Source organism: Ischnura elegans, chromosome 1, assembly GCF_921293095.1.
Source record: "Ischnura elegans chromosome 1, ioIscEleg1.1, whole genome shotgun sequence".
Taxonomy (NCBI): Eukaryota; Metazoa; Arthropoda; class Insecta; order Odonata; family Coenagrionidae; genus Ischnura; species Ischnura elegans.
The window spans coordinates 97,473,240-97,495,329 of NC_060246.1; the positions used below are offsets into that span (position 1 = coordinate 97,473,240).

The following is a 22,090-nucleotide window of genomic DNA, read 5'->3' on the forward strand; positions in this document are numbered from 1 at the left end:
GAGCCGTCATGAGGGGTACTGGTAACAGTGCATGTACACTTCTTAGGATTGATATGAGTCACGGAAGCATAGTTGTATTACTATTTGCATATTATTACTTTTTGCTAAAGATGACGGAGTGTGTGATTGAAGTTAGAGCTTCTTAGACTCTTAACCCCAACCTAACTTCAGTTTCCTGGTGCGTGCATCTTTTGTTACATGTCGGAATAACTTCAACTATTATCTACAATTTTTTGCCTCCATTCCGCAATATCATCCCGAGCTCTTATCTCCATCATCGTTAATTTAATTTTTATTATTGTTTAGTGTTTTTCGCCTCAGAGCACTGAGTCCTTTCTAAGGCAAAGGTTTTTTTCTGAAAGTGACATCGCTGTGTCTTCGACTGATCAGATATTGACTATGATGATGGCCTTTTTGCTTCGTATTCTTTTACATTATTTTCATTTATATTATCTTTGAGTGCTTAAAAGGACTTTCATCTTTTTCCGTAGCAGGAGATTCAAAAGCAGATTTCTGGAAAAGATTCAAATGCTCCAAAATCAGCGGGAATACTTCTCAATAGTTCCCCATCTTCACGGGGATTTCCAACGGTTCCATGGGGGTCTCTCTCCGTTAAAGTTATCACAACAAACCCAGTGGAATAGAGTAGTTTCCTTCATCAAAGAAAACGAAATGCATTGATTACGATTCCTTACCCACCATTAGTGTATTCATAATATACAAATTATTTGGTTTTAGAAATCCCAGTTTAGATGAATGGCAACGGTCAATTTTAACCTCATTTGAAAAAGGCCAGATTGGCGCCATGCGATTCCATTCCACGTGACGTCACAGGGACTTAGTTTCTTTACGAGTAGATAGGAGTTTTACATTGTCTGAGATTACTAATGCATGCATGAGGCACAGAGCTCAGGGAAACATCTCTTAATAATCGCACATTAAAAATACCAAAGTTCGGAAAGTTTCCTTCGCTTGATAGGGGAATAAAAATCCTTATTTAAGCCAAGCGCTACCTGCTAGCAGGGTACTCAGCTACCTGATAGCAGCCTGCGTCGTATCAGCGCTCAAACCTCGCCACAAGGTCACCTTCACACGCCGACAGCTGGAACCAGAAATACGTCACACGGACTTTTCCCATCATTCCTACTTAGCCGTCGCGTTTTCGCGCGCTTGAAATTTTTCACTTATCGTTTAATCGCGAAAAATAGATATCGTCATTCGAAAATCAAAGAGCGTGAAATGCGCACTCCAGGAGTAATAATCTTTCGATTTAGGCAATAAAAAAATAATAGGAAACCACCCTATTATAACTTCTAATGACCGTAACACTTCTTCCTTTCTACAGTCATCAAACTTTGGAAACCACTTTAGTTCTCCTTAACGATATGATCTTCAGTGACTTATTTGCACAATCCAAAATGCGTTTTCCTTTACATTATAAATTAAATAGGCAGGGAATTAATGCTTTGTCTGAACTTCTTTCAAAATGGAAATACTACATTATACCACTAACTTGCTAACTACTAACTAAATGCTATACTACTAAACTTGCCCTTTTTAACCTAAGATTCCTCAAATTTATTTTTCATAATGATTTCGTAGATTTTATTTAAAGTTCTTTCATAAAATTGGACTACCAACCGTCATAGTTATATTACGGGGTGAAAAGGTTGAGTAAAAATATTATTTTCTTGCAAATGGCTCTTGAGCAATAGTATGAGTATTATATTTCGTGCGATATGAATGACACGCATTTCATAAGTATTATTTTTAAACCCTCTTTAAAATCTGTAACGAATGCAAATTTAGCTGGTAGAACAATAGGTAATCAAGCTATGCGAGATTTGTTCAGAAGTATTGACAGAAGGCTCTAAAATGTTTCTATCGGGCTATTTTAATAATATTTCCTAATTTTTATCATATCTCAAACTTGATTATTCGTTATCGTAATGGCCTCCCTCAAGTAAAACTGTTTCTGTGAAACTGATAAAACATCTATCACATTTATCCTAATGTAGTTACAGCAACAACAAACTTAGCAGCTCTTTGAACCGTGTAATCATGCAGACAACGGTATTGTTATGTATCGCGATTTTATATGCCACTAAATGTGCAGTGTACTGCAAGTTATATTTAAAAAATCCGAAAACACATTTTTTTTTTTTTATATTACCCCAAACATGAGCTTGGTTAAGGCCCTCTGATTATAATGCCTACAGTATCAAAAAATATGAGTTTGCAACTCTGCATTCGCAGCCTTCAATGTTATTGGTTCAAGGGCATATGCATGATTCTCCATCGCAAAATAGCCGGTGCTTAACAGCTGTATTTTCTTTTAAAGCAGGAGGTCTAACATTACTCCAGTAGGTACTTGTAAATACTACATGAGAGTGAATGCTAATCGTAATTTTATCTGCTACTAAATATGCAGTATGCTGCAAGTCACTTGATATACAAATTAGGAACAGCTTTTTTGTTTAGGTTCTTTCCCTAAATTGATTTTTGCTTTCTGACTAAGCAACAGAATCGAGGTATAGCACATGATAGAGTACTAAACCGTTGATTTTAATAATTTTGGATAAGAACTGTATGGTAGGTTTTTGACCCTATTAGTTGGAGTGAGCGAGCCAATTGTTAGTGAAAAATGAGATCGATAACTATCAGAAAGTCTAATGCGTCAAAGATGATCGATTTCCTAAACCTCCAAAAAAAAATGTTTAAGGAAGTGGAATAAACTCCAAAGCTAATTTTATGCTTCTTGATGCATTTACCGCGTGGTAAATGCAAGTAATATCAATAAATGAAGGAACTCTTGTAACATGCGAATGTTCAACAGATAGTTTGAGCCGTGAATTCGTGAAATTGATTCATGTTGAATCAAAAAAAATCTTGTTGATTTCGCATAAATAAATTTAATATCGACCAGTGTGGTCGTTATGCGACATCGTCATCGACACCTGACGATGTTACACAGCGAAGGTCAGAAATATACATGAAAAATGTACTTACAGAAAACTTCAGCTTATTTTAGCACACGCAAACATCTTCCTGTAATGTTGTAAATACAGTCTTAGATTTCACTGATTCCTGTAATTTAAATTAACGCTTTTCTGTCTTCATGGTGAGAGTTTTAAAATGCTCGAGGGTTTTGAAGAAAAAAAACTTAACTGAAACGTAGATAAAGTATTTTATGTTTTGATGGGGAGTATAGAGTACTGACATATCGTTATGTTGAAGAACACGGTTTGTAAGAGATAACTGTTTCAAACTTGATGCTATTGAGATAAATCCATGAGAGAGTCAAAGAAGATAAATATAGAAAGTTAAATTAGACCTTAAAGCTGATGGTGAGGAGGAAAGCTTAGAAAAGCTGTGAAGAAAGTGAAATCTTGATTCGCGAAATGGAATCAAGATTAGAATACGGAAAAATAGGGTCTATGAGGAAGAGAGAAGCCATTTCGTTTTATATTAAGACATACCAAAGACGTCCGGATTTAACCCCAGAGCGGGGAACAATGAGATTCTCAAAGTCTCTAACTACTTGAGCTTCCCCATTTCCCCGAAAATAAGAAAGTTCTAAATCAGTTCATGGACCATTAAACCTTTTTCCTTAACTGAGCAGTAGCACTACCTTCTTTGTCATTCATCGCAGCGGATGAAAATTTCCTGTGACGGAAAACATCAACGGAGGATTGCTATTACGATGGAACTGAATAAAACACGGCTTTTATATTTTTACACCGAGTAAATCATTCAGTTCATTTTCACAAGTCGACAAATGAAAAAGATCCCAGTTTAACGGATTTACCAACCTTCTTCGATCCACCAAGCCTCCTTTATATAATTCGGTTTATAATACATCATTTTAGTATCATAAGAAGTAGTTATGGTGAAACTATAGTGAATGTATTTGATTTCACTTATGACTCAAAAAATGATGCCTAGATAAGAGTAGAAAAAATTATCTTCGTGATGTGTCTGAAATCGATGGTGGCTATTTTTGGAATTAATGCAATTGTTTTGGTTATACTTTGCAGAATAATTCCGGAAGGTAATTTTGGTTATTTACTCCAAATTAATTCTTACAAGCAGCTATGTTAATTTATCTATCTTTCGTTGAAGATTTAGAAAAATTATATAATCCTCTGCACAAATTGAACAAAATTATCGACGTTTTATCGTGAAGTACCGTCTTTTTCCGTCTTCTTAGTTAAATATTTCTCGTTTTTTAATTGTATACCAAATTCCGGAAATTCCGTGGCAGAATGGGCTTTATACAAATAAATACTATTTCATCAGGTCAGGTCACTTGAAGTTTCCCTACACGTTGTCACTCCAAATCTGGCAGTAGAAATTTCGTCACGTATACTTGGGGCATGGATGGATCTAGGATCACAAAATGGGACTAAGCATTGAACGTTCGGGAATTAGGAAGGATAGGAAGAAATAGGAAGATCCTAGAGATTTATTTTCTTGGGCATGAAAGTGCTGTTTATAATTTAACGTAAGAAAAAATAACTGTCAATGAAAAATTTTTCTGGGTTTTGAATGGCAGGATTTTTTTATACAGCAATTTCACCTAGTGTAATAGGAGCTCAATTAAAACTTCGTTACTGCTATCGGTATTATTTTATTGGGGGCTTTCACCTTTTTTGACCTTCTTTGACCATCATATCATTAATGCCAACGCCTTCCCCTCTCTCTAACGCAAATTTGTGTCAATCCGAGCGCTGAACCATGTAGTGTCGCCGAAGCTGCATTGAAGAGGAAGCAACGCAAATAGACACATTAGGACAGTTCCGTTATTTTTAAAGAATTTCTTGGTCCCCTAATTATATATTGTTTTCGCAGCCTTTCATTGAATTTTTTTAATTCTATTCCAAAATTTTATTCTCTTAAATTCAAGAAAAAATACTTTAAGAAAAAAATTGTTCTGATTGAACATGATGTTATGCAAGTACATTTTTATGTTTTTCACATGATGTAAAGTTGACCATCTACCATTTTATTTGGCAATGTTTATCATTCCTGACCCTTCAAGAGGACATCGACGATATTGTTATGCTATTTTACTGTGTTATACACATTCAAAGTAGAACTCTGGGTATACTTGTTGAGTAGAACTTGGATTGTCCGTCCTAATGGAGGAGAAATTATATACCGATAATCGAAAGAGGCATATCGAATAAATCGAAAATTACGAATCAAATCGAAAGACAATAACATTCCATTCATTTAGATTATCAGCATATTTCTATTTAATTTATTTTTTATGCTTGGTTTGCATCTTTTTTACTCCACCCATATTGAAAAACTTATTTTGAAGTGAGGTAGAATAGGGTAGTGAGACTAGAGAAAGATAGAAAAGGGAGATCACTTGGGTGTTTGAGGGGATCGATTTGGGAAGTGATAGGCGGATAATCTTACGAATGATGAATGGAACGATGGATAATTTAGGCTTTATTGTATTATGACCAGAATGGGATCGTTCAACCAATTGCTGATTTAGATAAAGTTGAAAAATAAAGAAACCCACTTTTTTTTTCATTTTTCGATGCTTCACCTACTTCTCGAGCTAATCACGGCAACAAATAAAGACCTGATACCCCTTTCCCTGATAAGTTGATGACCTCATTCAATCTTTCCAAGCGGTTCGACGCTTATCAGCTGCAATTCTCCTCTTCGCATCGTGCTCCTATGGTTCGTTTTTGTCTATATACTCTATTCTTAAATATGGAAGTAAAGAAACAATTTATAAGAACCTACATCTGGAGTATGCTCCTATACGGAAGTGAGGCATGGACAATGACCGCAGCGGAGAAAGCAAGGATAGAGGCCTTTGAAATGTGGTGCTACAGAAGAATGATGAAAATCAAATGGATCGACCGAGTTAGTAACGACGAAGTCCTATGAAGGGTAGGAGAGAAGAGAAGCCTCATGAAAACCTTAATAAGAAGACGGAACAACCTTATAGGCCACATCTTGAGACATGATGGCCTGATGAAGACAATCGTCGAAGGACAGGTGGAAGGCAAGAATGGAAAAGGAAGACCTCGAACAAAATATATGGAACAAGTAAAGAGAGATGTGAAAGAGAAGAAATACGTAGGAGTGAAAAGATTAGCTGATAGGAGAACTGAGTGTAGAGCTACGTCAAACCAATCCTAGGATTGTTGACCAGTGATGATGATGATGATGACTCTATTGAGCATTCCTTCTCTCAATAAGCGGATCTCTTGGAGCGAGTTAATGAACCGTAGCTTTGTTAACTCATCCGTGGCGTTCTGGATGCATGGATCTCTTCATCTTCTGGATTTTTGTCTGTGAGAGATCAACCTCTGACAAACAACGTAGCGAAAACCCGGAAGATGGAGAGATCCACGAACAGTAGCGACGTCAGCAGTAATGACGTCAACAGGTTACGAAAAACTGTGCGAATTATCTTTAATTTAAAATAATGAGAAAGTGGCTGATTGGAGAAGATTTTTTTTCCTCGTAATTATTATCTTAACCTTCCCTCTACCGAATTCCTATGATACCTTGCGATTTCGGGTCTGGGCGAACCCAGACCCCATTGCAAAAAAACTTAATGGGTTTTTAGAGATGAAGCAACGGAACATTTCCGTCTTTTTCTAATCCACAGGATAGAGCCGAGCCTGTTGATTCCGACGGCAGCCGTGTCGTCGCTGGACGCGGACTACGGACCGGGCCCCGCGAGCACCCTTCCCTCTGTTTCGGCGGCGCTCCGACAGATGGCGTGGGCGGCGGCGCCCGAGATGGAACCGGCGGCCGAAGTGGAGGCGGAGGGGGACTGGGAGGACGAGTGGCGGACGGCGGAGGATGCGGTGACGACTACCACCCCCGAGCCGTGGTCCCCGCACCTCGCAGCGTCCTCCCCCACGCGCCTCCCCGAGGTCCCCCCCACGGTCATCGCCGTCGCCTATGTGGTCGAGCTGAGCAAGGTGGCGCGGGACAAGGGCGAGATGCTCTACATCGTCAACTTCTGGGTGTACGCCGTCATGCTCAAGCTACTGCCCTGCCTCGTGCTCACCGTCATCAGCGTCTGTCTCGTGCGGACGCTGTGCCGGGCCAAGAGTCGACGCCGGGCCCTCCAGGGAGACGTGAAGAAGGGTAAATAATAATGATTATTCGATGAATATCCGCTGCTTAGCCAGGGGCGTACTTTTGAGCAATCACCCGCAAGTGCGAAATCACTCGAAGAGAGCAATTTCCACAGATCCATATTTCCACCAGGATTCCGGCCAAAGCAAATGATTTTTCATTTGTGTAAATTTCTCAAATTTAAATGATGATACACGATGGTATTTATTCAATACACGTTGACCGCTGCGGCGGTCATAGTTACCGGCAATGAAACTTCTCACCTCGCTATGCCGTTCATGGTGATCAAATACAGAGTGACTGAGTCCCAGGGGATTTTTTGCGCTAATGGTTACCGGTAGAGATTACTTTGGCATGAACCGTGACTGAAGTGGTCTTTATGGCTGAATTACTTCATAATAGAGTGAAATTTCCATTATAATCATTATACTGTTATTTCTACGTGACATGAATCAATAATACGTAACTGATGAAAAAACACCGATGGCGTCATAAGAAATATGTACCTACTAAAACATCATGGTGGTCAACGTGCTCATAATAAAGCGTTGATATTAATGGGATGTGAATGAATGCTCCAGATCTTTAAACTTTGCTTTAAGGGCTCAATTATGTCGTTTTATCATTGTTACGGCAAAATCTTAATCATCGTCATACTACTATAGTTTTTTTAGCACTTTATTCTTGGGTAACAATCAAAAATGGAGTCAGATATTGACTACTGATATATGGTATCTATGAATCAATACAGTCAGCGATATATTAATTGCCTATCCCTACCAAGGACAACTATGTTAGACGTTTTAAACCACGCAAAAGTAAAATGTTATCAAGACAAAAATTCAGGCAAGAACTCAGATGATCCAAAGTGACCATCCCTGCCGTAAATGAGCACGTGTTACGCGCCATCAACCTTACGAGGGTGAGTCTAACCTAATTTCCCCGCATGAACCACTGTAGGATCTACCATCGCTTGCCTAAACCAATATTCAGGATATAACTCTGAGAGCGAAACTGAAAACATGGAAATTGTTTTCATTCTTCAATATCTTGTTAATTTTGATAAATCTAAGCATTTATTCGACCATAAGGCCACAAAACTTATGCGATGGAAAATAAATTTAAGGTATTTTTGGGAGATTTCTGAGGCTACATTTTTCCCGATATCGGATTTCTATTTTTGAGGACGCCTAAAGGTTTAACGACGTTAAAGCTGCAGTGGCTAACTTCATATCAGTTCATAAAAATTATATCTTTCGGGATAATCTGAAGATGGTTTATACATTACGGATAATATATCCTTGACGACACGAAGACACTATAATTAGAACTATTTTAAGTTAGATGAAGATATATAACTCTTTTAAATTTTCATAGAACTTTCATTATTAAAGGAAATTTGTCATTCATTGCTTCACTTGCTGAAAATTCATTCAGCACGAATTTTCAGCAAGTGAAAGCCGAATAGGTCCATTATTTTTAAAGTGAATGAAATCTGTTTCATAAATGTATTAATTACTTTATTACGTTTTACTATGAAAATAATAACTTTTTCATTATAAGGAGAATAAAAACTGCCAACAACTTTTGATTAGAGATAGGTACATGTTCCAGAAACTTGTTTTCTCCAAGTTTATGATTATCTTCAATGGCAGTTTTTCATTGGTGGCTGAAATTCATTTTTTAACGTGCCACTAAAAATTATAGAACTACTTTTGTATCTGTTCATAAATAATGTATGAGTTTGAACACATGTTGTCGTAAAGTTACTCTAAAATTAAAAGGGATGGACCTTTATTGGCAGAAAATGCCGCTGACTGTAATGTCAATTAAACTTGTCCTCATAAATCTATTCGTTATTTTATTACCTTGTAAACTACCCAAAATCAGTATTAAGATTGTCTTCCAAAGTATCTTTTTTATTTCTCTTCGCAAAATGTAGCACTGATGTTTAATTTTTAACTTTAGTTCGGAAAAATTTCCCTTTCAAAATGAACTTTTTTGAAGAGAATTCCCCTGACACTCTCCATCCCATATATTTCAAATTTGTTCAAATATTTTTGTGAAGAGCGTAGGAAGAAATGATTTGGAAGATTGATGATCGCAAATGGAAAAATATTCTTTTAGATCGGTGAGCCGGTGAATCCAAAACGATGTGAAATCAGATATTCGCTTCCGGAAGAGTTATTTTCTCTAGGATTTAACCATCTTCCACATCGCTGTAATCTTCTTCATCCGTGATGTGTTTGCAAATCCGCTGGTACAATCTGAATGATTGATTTTCGGGTATCCAAGCCAGCAACCGCTCCATGAGCTTGAGTGCGTGAACGAGTTTTTTTTTTATTCAAAGTACTTAATACATCTATAGTTTTACTACCACTGCCGCAAAATGTGTGATGAAAGGAAAGTGTTTAATAGAGGTCAGTTGATATACACTTAGGTAACGTAACCACGTCATGACGCATCATTTTTAGTGGTTCCCTGAAGTTTACAACCAGCAATACATTTAAGTTTAACTTTTTGCCTACTTTCAATATCCCTCGCGCTATAAGATCGGGGTTTAGAGATTCATAGGGAAGACGCCATTATCGACTTCAGTTCTTCTCATGATAATTTTGAATGCCATTATCTAGAAAGCTAAGAGTTTTACAGAGTTTAATATGCACTTTTAAAGGAAACTATTCCAATTGGGATATGATAGTGAGATATGTATGTAAATAATATTAAAATAGAGTTTTGGGCGGGAGAGGCGCACACCTACATTAAATAGTAGATCCTATCCAATGATAAATTTACCTTTCCTCTATAATCATCATCTTTAAACATCCTATTAATATCCCTAGTACACTATATTGAGCCTTACCTTAGGTCATAATATCCCATTCATTTCTAAATGCAAGCTAAAATGGGCCCGCCAGCCATTTCTTAATTCCAATTCTCAATTTTATAGTTAAGATAACCAGATTTTTCCGTTTATCGAGAAGAAAGAAATCCCAAGAAAATCGACACCTTTGGTCCTTTTTCAGACGATTTGAGGACTTCACGTGCTCCTGCCGAGCTGGCCACCGCATGCCAGTAAATCCTCCATTCCTCGCAGCGTCTCGCGTGGTTCATAGTGGTTCACCATCATGTGATCAATTCCTCTTCATAAAAAGTGGGATTCAACATAAGAGTTTTTTTACTTTCAAATTATGATTTTATGGCTGAATGCGGATAATTTTTCGTCATATTTTATCTTTTCCTTCCATCATTTTATCACTGAGAATTCATTCTGGGATTCTGGGGATTCATGGTCTGAGTAAACGACTTCATCCTTCCTTAATCCATCCTTTTCCACCAATATCGGGATCCCCAAAGCATTATAAAAGTATTCACTTATTTAATTCTATTGGTCTAAACCAGTGGTTCCCAAAGTGGGCGCTACCTGGGGGGCGTTGCTGTAGTCTATGGGGGCGAAAAGTGCCAAGCCAGCAGGGGGGCGCCGGAGGCTCCTGATAATGTGACAAATGCGAAGGTTCCGTAACCTTCCTTTTGTCTTCGTTTTCAAGCTTCGCTTCTACAGTTTGCTTTGTATCCCGCATGTGGAAGTGATTTAATCCATGTGTTTTCTTACATTTTAAAGTAAGAACGGTTGAAAAATATTTCCAAGCCTTTCTTGCAGAAGGGAAACGTTTGAAGGGGTTTAGTCTCATTTGGTCTATCGTTGGTACAACTTCACGGCACAGAGAACTTAATTATTTATTAGTCATTGTTTTCAATTTGATTATTACAATGTTCCTCATTTGGTTAATTCGTATATGATTCTGATTATTATTTTAAAGATACCGATAAGGGGGGGCGTTGAGTACTCTAGGTTTATGGATCCAAGGTGGCTCGAAAAAGTTTGGGAAAGACTGTTCTAAACCATGATCCAAGATACCCCTTTATCCTTTTAATCGAACCCCTGGTCGAGAGTCGAGAGACCAGTTGTAAGATCTGCACGACAGCGGCAGATTGGAGCCTCTCTATTCCTGCTCTGACCTTTGGAATCCATTCTCTATTCAATCTTACCTGCATGGCCTTTGTTTTCCGATTTAGTACAGCCGAAGGGCTGAGATAATGGCCTTCCAGGCTGGAATGGTCGCGTCACTGAGCAAACGCGGGCTCAGCGCTCTCTTTCCCTCTTCCGCCTGCTTTCCTCAACAGTCCGTTTACAAATCCGCGGGAAATCATTTCTAAAAAAAAGAGGACAAGTTCTAAATACAACATCGGTTTCGGAGAAAACTTCCACGATAAAACAAGGAAAATTAAATATATTACGTAGTCTGAATTTTCTTACAGTTTTTACTTTAATCTGAGTCCTTAACCCGGTAACGCCTGAACTAAAAAGTTTCTGCGATGTTTGTGGTGATCGTGTATCTAAATATCAATGAAATTCGGAGTCATTACGTGCAACATTTATTCTTTTCCCACTAATGATTACGCCTTATGGTAAATTACCACTTATAGCGGTACCATGTGGTACCGTTAAAATTTTTTGCATCATTACATCCCAAATATTAGGCTCACATCAAATAACCATACTTTATATGAGATGACATGTTATAGCAACCATAATTTCATAATAAAACCTCTTTATTAACAGTACATAAGGCGTAAGTTAAGAAAATCGAAATGCTTGGTCTAACAATTCCGTTTTTTTGAGCTAGTTGATAATTCACAAATTTCAAACGGCTCTAAAGGCGTTAATTACGGCTTTAAAATACCAAACTTTTCAGAAAAATGTTATTTAAAATATTCTTATCAATTCAAAACTCTCAAAAACCCTAATAAATAACGATGAATGACAAAAAAAGTTACGTTTAGCACTGCACTACCAGCCGGTACCATTTGGTACCGCTAGGCGTTAACGGGTTAACAGGGGTGCCGACTTACAAAAAATATTGGGGGGGCCCAAACCGAGGACCTTGCCCCGGTAAATTTTATAAGTAGTGAATTTTAAGTTTTTTAAGCATTTAAGAAGAGTCATATGATCAACATTAGAACCCTGATCACTCGAATCTCGATATCTGTACACTTCGGGGAAAATTGACTAGCCTGACACATTTTTTCCTCACATCTGTAACGAATTTTTGGGGGGGCTAGGGCCCCCTCAGGCCCCATGGCATCGGCGCCACTGGTCCTTAATGACTTTCTTAACTTCTAATAGTACATTTATTGCAACGATCGAGCGTATTTTTAGATTTTTGTCAGAAAAATTAGCATATGAGAAAGAATACTTTATTTACACCCTAACTAAAATTACATATACGATATACGTTAAAAATATCATGTGAATTCGAAGTTAATGATACGTGAGTTGAGCGGCAATAAAATATGCTTCATAGTATGTAGTACATATCATTGAAAATGATACGGAAAACGTTCAGTTTTATGAATTTAAAATATTGAATGAACGCGAAAATGATTTCTTTAAACTTCCTGATGAAAAAGTAATTTTTGGTTGACTGAAATCACTAAGTTACTACTTTCCTCATATTTACAGAAATACATAGATACAGATAATTTGTGTTTATAAATTTTCAAAGGAAAATTGTGCATTTTTTGCAATAACCTTGTTTACTACATTCTTTATAGTTGCCTTCATCACTCAGTAATCTTTTGAGATAAATATGAAGGTAGGGAATACTTTCATTCGCCTAAAACATCTGCCTTTGAAATTAAACTGAATGCAATGCAATAGCAGTGCATTTTTTTGCGGTGCATGTGGTGATACTTCTCACCAACTCATATAACAATGGTTTTACGTTCTATCAAAAACTGTCAAACTGAGTGTGCCTGCAACCATTTTATTCTCCACCTTCATGGATTAAAGGATAAAATTGGCCATAATAAAATAATTCAGCTCGGCTGGGATTCGAACACGGATCTTCAGTTTGCCGCTCCGGCATCCCACCAAATTAGTCACCAATCCCATTCCATCATATTCCAAAGCGAATATCATATTGGATTCATCGAACAATGTTGTTTTATGCAGTGCTTTGGAATTGATACTCGTTTACCTTAGGCATTATTCATTATGAGACTTTATAATTTGAAATATGAAGTATGTGCGCGACGGCTTACTCTGTGCATTGATGTAATGAAGTAAATGAATCCCAATGTCAATTTCCTTTTAGCGCCCGCGCCAAAGTCGTTTCCCCTCTGCCGGTGGCGGAAGAAGGACAAGGCGGCGCAGTCCAAGTCCAACGCCGCGCCCTCGAGGAGCAGCGGGCAGCCGTCGGCGACCCCACAGTTTCCGCCGCCGCAGAGGGAGCGGCCCCTGGACGACGGAGGTGTGTGGATGGGCCAAGAGGAAACGCGGCCGCCGGCCGAGGTGGAGGAGGAAGAGGAGGAGGGTGTGGAAGAGGAGGAGGGAGCCACGCTGGTGCAGGAGCCTTCGTCGAGAGGCGAGGGGGATGGTCCGAGGGGCAACGGGGCGCCGGCGGCGGCGGCCGATGGGGGCGGCGGCCGAGGAGGGCAGCAACAGCAGCGGAGGGAGTGGCTGCCCGGGTGGCTGACGCTTAGGAGGCGGCGCCGGGGGACGGCGGCGGACGGCGCCGTCGGCGGCGGCGCGAAGCAGGACGCGGCCGTAGCAACGGTGGGCGCCGCGGTGCGTCGCCGGCGTCGGAGGACGGAGAGGACCACGCGAATGCTGGTCGCAGTCCTCATCCTCTTCCTCGTCACGGAATTCCCCCAGGTGCGTCTCCTACTCCCTAGTAGCACCAAAAGGATTATATCTAGATTTAATACGTATCATAGTATACACTGTATATATATTATATCCGTATAAAATACATGCAAATGTCCTCCACCACGCAGATAATATCTAGATATTATATGTATTATATCTGCTGCCATAATATGGATTTTATATGGGTTAAATACGTATAACTCGTCGTAAATCTGTATATTTTACTAATATCTTATGCATGTATGATGATCCCTGGTTACGCCGTAATTTGTATATTTTAAAGGCTCTGATATACATCAAGGACCATGGATCATCAGACATGTATAAAATATGTATGATATACAGATTTGCAAATCTGTATACCAATGTATTTTGAAATCTTAAAAATATACAGAAATAATCCTTTTGGTGCAACTAGGGCTGGTTACGGCCCTACGGAGTCGCCAGCTCTCATAACAACACCACAGTTTAGCGGTGTCTAACTTGTACCAGGGTTGGATGCATGGGAGAAGCCTGCCAGGATTTAGGGGCTAACGCCCAGTTATTCCATAGCACCTAAGATTTCTCCAAAATTCGTTTGAATTAGCCTCTAAAAACAACATTCTGAGACTAAACTTTATTTGAAATTTTAATGTTTTTGCTTTCACTGAACTTGAATGTGCAGTTTTCGTTCTTTTCTTGGACAAATTACCATTTCAATTGGTTTAAAAACATACCAAATAAGAAATGGGTTACATTTCTCTCCAAACCCAAGTCTCTACATTTCACTAGTAGTGGCCGAAGCCATACCAAGAAAACATTTTTGTGTGGAATTCATCTGTAGAGGGGATACATTTTAAGAGGGATGTGTTAATTTAATGGGGATATTCTTCGAATCGTATCCCCCGAGCATTTCCAGCCCCCCACTCACAATGTCCTTGCTGCTAGCTCATACCCCCTCAATGATGCTGCAAGTCTCTACAATCCCTAACTTTCTGAACTGATCCTCACGACAGCTCATGATAGCTTGACTATAGTTTCCATAGTCTTCCCCAAACTCCAGCCCTTTCTAAGGACACAGGTTAAAAAAGTCCATGGTTTAGCTTCTTCCCCAACTAGTAGGAGACGACTGCTCTCCTACTAGCTGAGATAGAAGCCATATGCTTCGAAAGCTCCGGACATTTTTTCCTGTGTGAGTGTTCTTTTTAAGTTTTTTTTATTAAGTGCTAGTAAATTATATTTTTGGCATATGTATAACAATAAAACATTAGCAAATTGAATATGGGATTAATCCTAAGTGTGACCTGGCCAGTGTTTTTCCATACATTATGCAACAATGAATCCTATATAAATTGATGTTTGCAATTTTATTCGTACATGAAAAAGTCAATGTTTTGCAGGCCGCCTACCAATTCCAAATCCTTATTTCTCTTGTAGAACAATGGCCTATTGTGTTTAATAGTAACTCCCCTGCTAATGCATGAAATGGCTATTCCTCCCGAGTAACTATCCCATTAATATGATGCATATTTGAAAAAATTTAAATTGACAGAAATTCATGAATATTTTTATGCAATACTTATGACAAATTATTGCATAAGTAATGTCTGGAAGTTATTAATAATTACTCCAACAAAATTAACTTCTTTATTAATTCCCAGGGAGTTCTTGGATTAATGAGTGGACTTCTGGGGCGATGTTTTTTCCAAACATGCTATCACCTCTTTGGGGACCTGATGGACCTTCTCGCTCTCCTGAATGGTTCCATAAACTTCATTCTATATTGTGCTATGAGTCGACAATTTCGTCAGACATTTGCTCAACTTTTCTGCAAGCATCCGAAGTTACTGTGGATGTCTTTGTGCAAGAGTTGTCCTTCTTCAGGTCATGAGAACGGAATAGAAATAATGAAGAATGGAAACATGGGTGGTGAAGGACTACGGAAAGGTGCAACAACTGTTGGTGGTCAGCCTTCACAGTCAATGGGGGATGCTCAAAGTACATACGTGTAAACTTTTCTATTGTGTACATATTTCATTAATTGATTTATACATTCACTCACTAATGTGTGACCACAAGGGTTGAAATACCATATTTTAAATGATATGAATGCATTGTAATTTAAATATCAGTGTTACATGTTAGGTATGAATGCCAAAAATGTTGCTTACTATGGACATTAATGTAACCATTGCCTACCTGTTATATGAATATTTTTTTCATGGATTATATTTCTAATATCAACATATTTTGATAGCATATTAGATATAAGTAGGTTATTCATGATGCCAAAAATTCAGAATAAAATACCAAAACGCAAGTGGAAATGCAATGCTATGAGCTCACTTCTTGATTATCAAATGAAAAAGTAGGCTGTAAAACAACCATAGTATGTTCAAATGGAAGGTTTCTTTTGTCTTATTCCCTCTTGGTAAGATACATGCCTCCTCTGGTTTGGCTTGCATTAATTTCTCAAGGATGAACTGCCATAGTTTGCAGATATCACTCATTTCTATAGTGAGACTGGAATGTAGCCTTTGAGGTAGCAGGACACAGACAAGTATATTACCCCAAATACAAGCCAGTCGGCTGCCTAAATGCTTAACAGTAATGAACTGCCTCTCTCACTGATTGTAGTCTATTACAAGACTTGTCAAACCATACAGGCACCTAATCATCAGAATATTCTCTGCAATCTTTGGTATGTACCTGAGAGTATTTTACAATGTATTTATGAAACCAAACCTTTGAGGGCCATTAATCCAAATCCTGTCATTTGGCAGATTTGTTCCTTTCTTGATAGCTATGTTTTCAATAAGGAATGAATTAAACATAATTCAAAGCAAGATCATGTAGAATAAGTCTGCGGGAGAACCTTTCTTAGTTGTGACTGAAATGACCATATACGCTCAAATTTTGAATGGTCTAAAGGTATCCTTATGGCACAAATCCCAGTTACGGCCGCCAGCAGTTTTTGAATACTTCTCTTAGGAAAATTCCAAGTTGCTTTGAAGTCAGTCTCACTAGAAATACCTAGGCTGTATAACAGCTCATGGGTGTTCTGTCTTCAAATGTTTTTTGTTTCAAATCATTGAAATACATATTTAGTTAGTCTCAGCCAAAGGAATTTTCATTGGCATCAGAGAAAGGAAATGATTATGCTTACAAAGAATTTTCATTCATCTTGTTTTGTTTAAAAAAGGATTGCCTTGAATTCAGTTAACTAAACCAGCCAAGCTAAACAGTGTCTACAGTGATAAAGGATTGTTGGTTCACAAATAGCAAACTGAAAGAGGCTTCTGGTTTCACAGTCAGCATAAGGATAGGTCAGCTGTAATCTTGCAGCTATCATTTTCAGGGTGAAGTCCATTTAATCTGTCCACTGAGGAGATTACTAGGGATGACGTCATCAAATTTATGTTGATAACAAATACAATTGAGCAATTATGAACCCATTTGCTCCCTCCCCTTTACAAGAACCTTCAACCAATGTCTTTGAATCTTGTCTTCCCATGATCCACCAAGCATCGTCAAGAAAATTGCTAAAATTTTGAGGCAAAAATACTGTAAGCAAAAAATATATGAAAATCTAGCATGGAAAGGTTAGCTCAAATGCTTTTAACCGCTGCAATTTTGGAAAATGATCAAATGATCCATAGTTTTGGCAAAAATGACCATAATCTGCCTACTTTTGTCCAAGTTTCTCATTTTGTCTGTTACATGAAAATTCTTAACTTGTGGTTTTGTCTTTCTTCAAGGAATGCTTCCTTGGGCATCACTCAGTGACTTTGAAGGCCCCCACAAAACTCCCTCTCCTTCATGTACCTTGAGAATACTCACTGCTCCATCTTCCAGCTCTATATTGTGTCCATGTTTTTCATTAGCTGGGAAATGAATACAGTGGTACATGTTGGCTCAGGGAGCACAATAAGTCATTTAGTGGACCTCAAGGAAGTTTCAATAATGAAGTTGGACAAAAGCATGAAAAATTCAAAACGTGAGTGCATTTTACTTGTTAAATTATTTATTGCTAGGAATAAAACCCGTAGTGTATTGTATATAATATGTATGTATTAAACACTTGCTGTTCATCGTGATAAGTAATGGAATAAGGAGGTAAAAAGTGCACAATGAACAGCTGATAATGCACTGGGTACATTTTATAATGTTATTAGATACTATGCCGTTATTTTTCTAACACATGGTGTTTGTATTATTTTTTATGATAAGATCCCTAAATGGTGACCAATCATCAAATATAAGGCTTGCAATGCATAAGCTTATATGTATACAATGTATGTTTTAAAATAATACTGCATATTATGACTTATAAATGACAATTAAAATAACATCACCACTTTTCATCTTCTCACATAGGTATGAGTGTATCCTTGGCATGTATGTGTCAGATAAATGCAAATTTGAATTTCTGTCAGAAATCTGTTTATTAGGTATAGTGTCTAAGGTACTTTGGCAGCCAAGGGGTGCCAATTACCAATTTTTTTGAGGATGCCTGAAGGCTCCACCTGCATGTAATTTGAACCCGAGACCCTTTCATATACAGCCAATCACTCTACCCGCTAAGCTACCATGTCAACTTTGTAATTCCATCATCAATAGCAAGCATGTAAATTTACATCTGGTGTATTCTCATTATTCATTTCATTGTGGATGGTGATAACAGTAAAGGAAGTAAGTTGTGCAGGATAAGGCTTGTTTACCTGAGGATATCCAAACAGTAAAACCATTATATTCCACTGAATAATTTTCCCAGTGTTTACAAGTTTTTTCCCCTGAAGTTTATGTACCTTAATAACTTATCACCTTAAATTTGGACACAAACATTACCGTAAATCTCTCTTTCCTAGCAGACTATGCAGCAATACCATATATAGTGATGAGCCACACAGGCAAGAGATTCAACAAGATGCACAAGCTTCACTTTGCTTGAATTATGTAATTTCCAAGCATTTTTTCATTTTAGTTCAAATAAGAGCAACAGTGAGCTTGAGTTTCATTTTTTCCATGGACCAATTCTCAATACATATTTATAATCATATTCATCACCTCTGTCCACCTCTGCCACATTTGGATTGTGAATCTAAATCAACTTTGGCCAAGTAACTTATATCGTCTTATTGCGCTTTTTAGAAATAGGTACAATTGACGTGCTGCAAAGGATTGATTAACATCAGGTGATACAATAGTAACAATACTGCCATCAAGCCATCATCAAAAAAGTGCCTTTTCCATTCATTTGGTATGTACCTCTATCTTTTATCATCAAGATAGCATCATATTGTGGAGTTTGATCTAAGCAATCTTTTCTCGTTGCGTTTGCTGCTTGATGTTTCTCTGAACGGAGTGTATGGAGGAGTGAAATACATGTTATAAAGTTATCGAGCAATGAAAGACATTTTCCTTTATGCTTTTTGATGAGTACTTCCAAAGAGTACAAAACACAGAAGTACCAACGCTTTATTCTATGGCATATTTGATTTTTTACCTTGAAAAGGCTTTACCCTTTAGCTGTAGGAGCACATGATTTCAGCTACCAGCCTGTGCGGGAGAAAACCAAGAAATCTTCCCTCTAGCCTGGGCGAGAGCCTTGCAAGGAGTGAACCCTTATAATCCTGGGAAACCCTTCTTTCTTTCTACCAAAGGATGGGCCAGCATTTGGGCACTTAACATTAAAAAGAAGAACTTTGTGCTTTCACATTAATATTTATTCACGACCATGGTTTCAACGTTAGACGTCATCATCAGGTGAACTCTACAGAGGTCCATCACATCCTTTTATACCAGGCTAGGAGGGGTAGGGAGGAAGGTAACTAGGTTGAACGGATTGGTCAACAGAGAAGAGGGAGGGGGAAAGAACTTGGTCATATGGTTTGAAAGAAGTTAGGGGTAGGAGGCTTCCTTAGGGAGGGCATGGCAGGTGGAGGGGGGATGGTTCAGGCGAGAGAGAGGCCAAAGAGTTTGTCATGTCATTAGCCCAGGAATCTAGGAGTGGGAGGCTTAAAAGAGGGGAGTGGGAGTCATACAAAAATTCGTTTACGATGTTGTCATTGGAATGTACATGCTGCAAAATTTCCATCCGTTCCAAAGCGTCTAATCTAGGTCCTTTAGGTTCAAAATGAAGCACTTCAAAAACAAAATCACTTTGATGATTGCTATCTAACAAATATATAGCAAATTGTGAAGTAGTCTTTTTATTTCTTCGGCAGGCTTGGTGTTCTTTCACCCGTTCTTGAAATTGTCACCCCGTTTGCCCAACACTCCGCGTTGCATTCACATTTTAACCTATACACCCCACTCCTTTCTTCTCTTGGGATGGGATCTTTTGTGAGGGAAAGAATGTTCCTGAGGTTAGATTTATTGTAAAACGCAACTTTAATTTTATCCTTAGGGACTTTTTTGTAAATCTTCGGCCCGATGTCCTTTAAAAAAGGATTCTACGACACTTGGCCGTGGATTCTTGTCACGCTCGGGATCCATGAAATTTCTCCCACTGCTTGTTTTTTTAATTGTTTCCGATATGAGCTATCAATTAGCTGTTCGTTGTATCCATTATTTTTAGCAATTAGTTTAATTGTGTTTAATTCCTCATTGAAATTGGTAGGGGACACCAGAATATGCAGCAACCTATGTAACATGCTGTGAAAGGCTGATAACTTCTGAGAAAAACAATGTCTTGAACTGGAGTGGATCACTTGGTCCGCATAGGAGTTTTTCCGAAAGACTGAGAACTCGAGGTGATTGTTGACCTAAGTGACTTTCAGATCTAGGAAGTTGAGAGAGTTATTATCTTCTATTTCGTAAGTGAAATTCAAATTGCGGTCGAAAGAATTCAAAAAAATTAGGAACATTTGTAGTTGTCTTTTTGAGCCAGTCCAAACACAAAACACATCGTCTACATATCGATGCCAGGATACTACATTTTTGGTCTGTGGACTATTGGGGGAAAACAGGTTCCTTTCAAAAAAGTTCATATATGTGTCCACCAGGAGAGGGGACTAAGAAGAGCCCATGGCCAATCCCTTGGGCTGTTCATAAAATACACCGTTAGATTTGAAATAATTTTGAGACACAAAAATCTTCAATAGATCACACAAGTCACTTATAATGGGAGCTGCCACACAATTCTGGATGAGAATAGATTCTGCTATGTCTACGGCTTCTTTGGGTGGGACACAGGTGAAGAGATTGCACACATCGAAAGACACTAACAAGCACTTACTGAAAGCATAAAGTTCTTCTTTTTAAAGTTAATTATGAATCGCTTTCACCAAGTTACGCCTCAAACAATCAATTTGGGCACTTGTCGTAGGCATATCAACAGCATGGAGCGGGAAGGAAAGAATAAAAAATGGGCAGTATGATAGGAAATACAGGGAGACACCCCCTGCTCTGAGGGATGGCCAGGGAGAGTTACGCCGCATCAGCGATCCCTATAGTGAGGGAAAGTGCACATGGGCTCTACTCGAGCAGCAATAAAATTTTGCAAAACTGCTGAAGGTAGTCAAGCAATGGTCAAACATTTAAAAACATTACCGCAGACTAAGGGTTAAACTGAATGTGACCTAATAGCATTTCAACACACCACCAACACATTGGTCTTCTCAGAATGAACTGTTTGAACTTGTGATGACCAAAATAAGTTATTGTGTCCTCAACAAAGCTGAAGTAAATTCTGTATGCTCCAAATTTCATGAATCTTTCTTAATCAACGTAATGGTATAAATTAGAAAACTTGCCCATGTGGTCCAAATACCATGGGCCACTTGTCTGCAACATGCACCTTATGAAATATTGTTTCAATTATCTCACCCCTGTTGCACCACTAACTGTAGCATAACAGAATCTGCTCTATGCTTAGGTAGCATAAGTAATGACATATATGCAGGGGCGCCGACTTATAAAAAATATTGGGGGGGCCCATATCGGAGGTCTTGCCCCAGGAAGAGGTTAAATTGAAAGTGTGTCGCAGCACCGAAACACTACCATGATTCACAACACTTGATTCAGTTAACCTGCTTAACCTTATAATTATTTGTTTCAACACTCATTGTTGAATTTATTTTAAAAGGTAACTATTGTCAAGCATGGGAAATAAAAATCACCAATACATTTTTGTGATTTCACAAAGCGTAATATAACTTAATTATTTTCTTGAATTATTGAGGGGGCTCCGCCCCCCCAAACGAATCTTTGAGGGGGCTCGGGCCCCCTCAGGCCCCGTGGAGTCGGCGCCACTGCATATATGAGCTCAGAAAT

At 38.4% G+C, this 22,090-nt stretch overlaps 1 protein-coding gene across 1 annotated transcript in view; it reads left to right on the forward strand.

Moving 5' to 3' along the window:
* LOC124166836 overlaps window positions 1-18,243 on the forward strand; it is a 603,633-nt gene extending 585,390 nt beyond the window's left edge. Inside the window, exons 11-13 of the mRNA XM_046544536.1 lie at window positions 6,644-7,131; window positions 13,281-13,840; window positions 15,475-18,243. Of these exons, the coding sequence (XP_046400492.1) occupies window positions 6,644-7,131; window positions 13,281-13,840; window positions 15,475-15,825 (1,399 nt within the window). The 3' untranslated portion in view covers window positions 15,826-18,243. The remainder of the gene's footprint in view (window positions 1-6,643; window positions 7,132-13,280; window positions 13,841-15,474) is intronic.
* The last annotated feature ends 3,847 nt before the right edge of the window (window positions 18,244-22,090 follow it).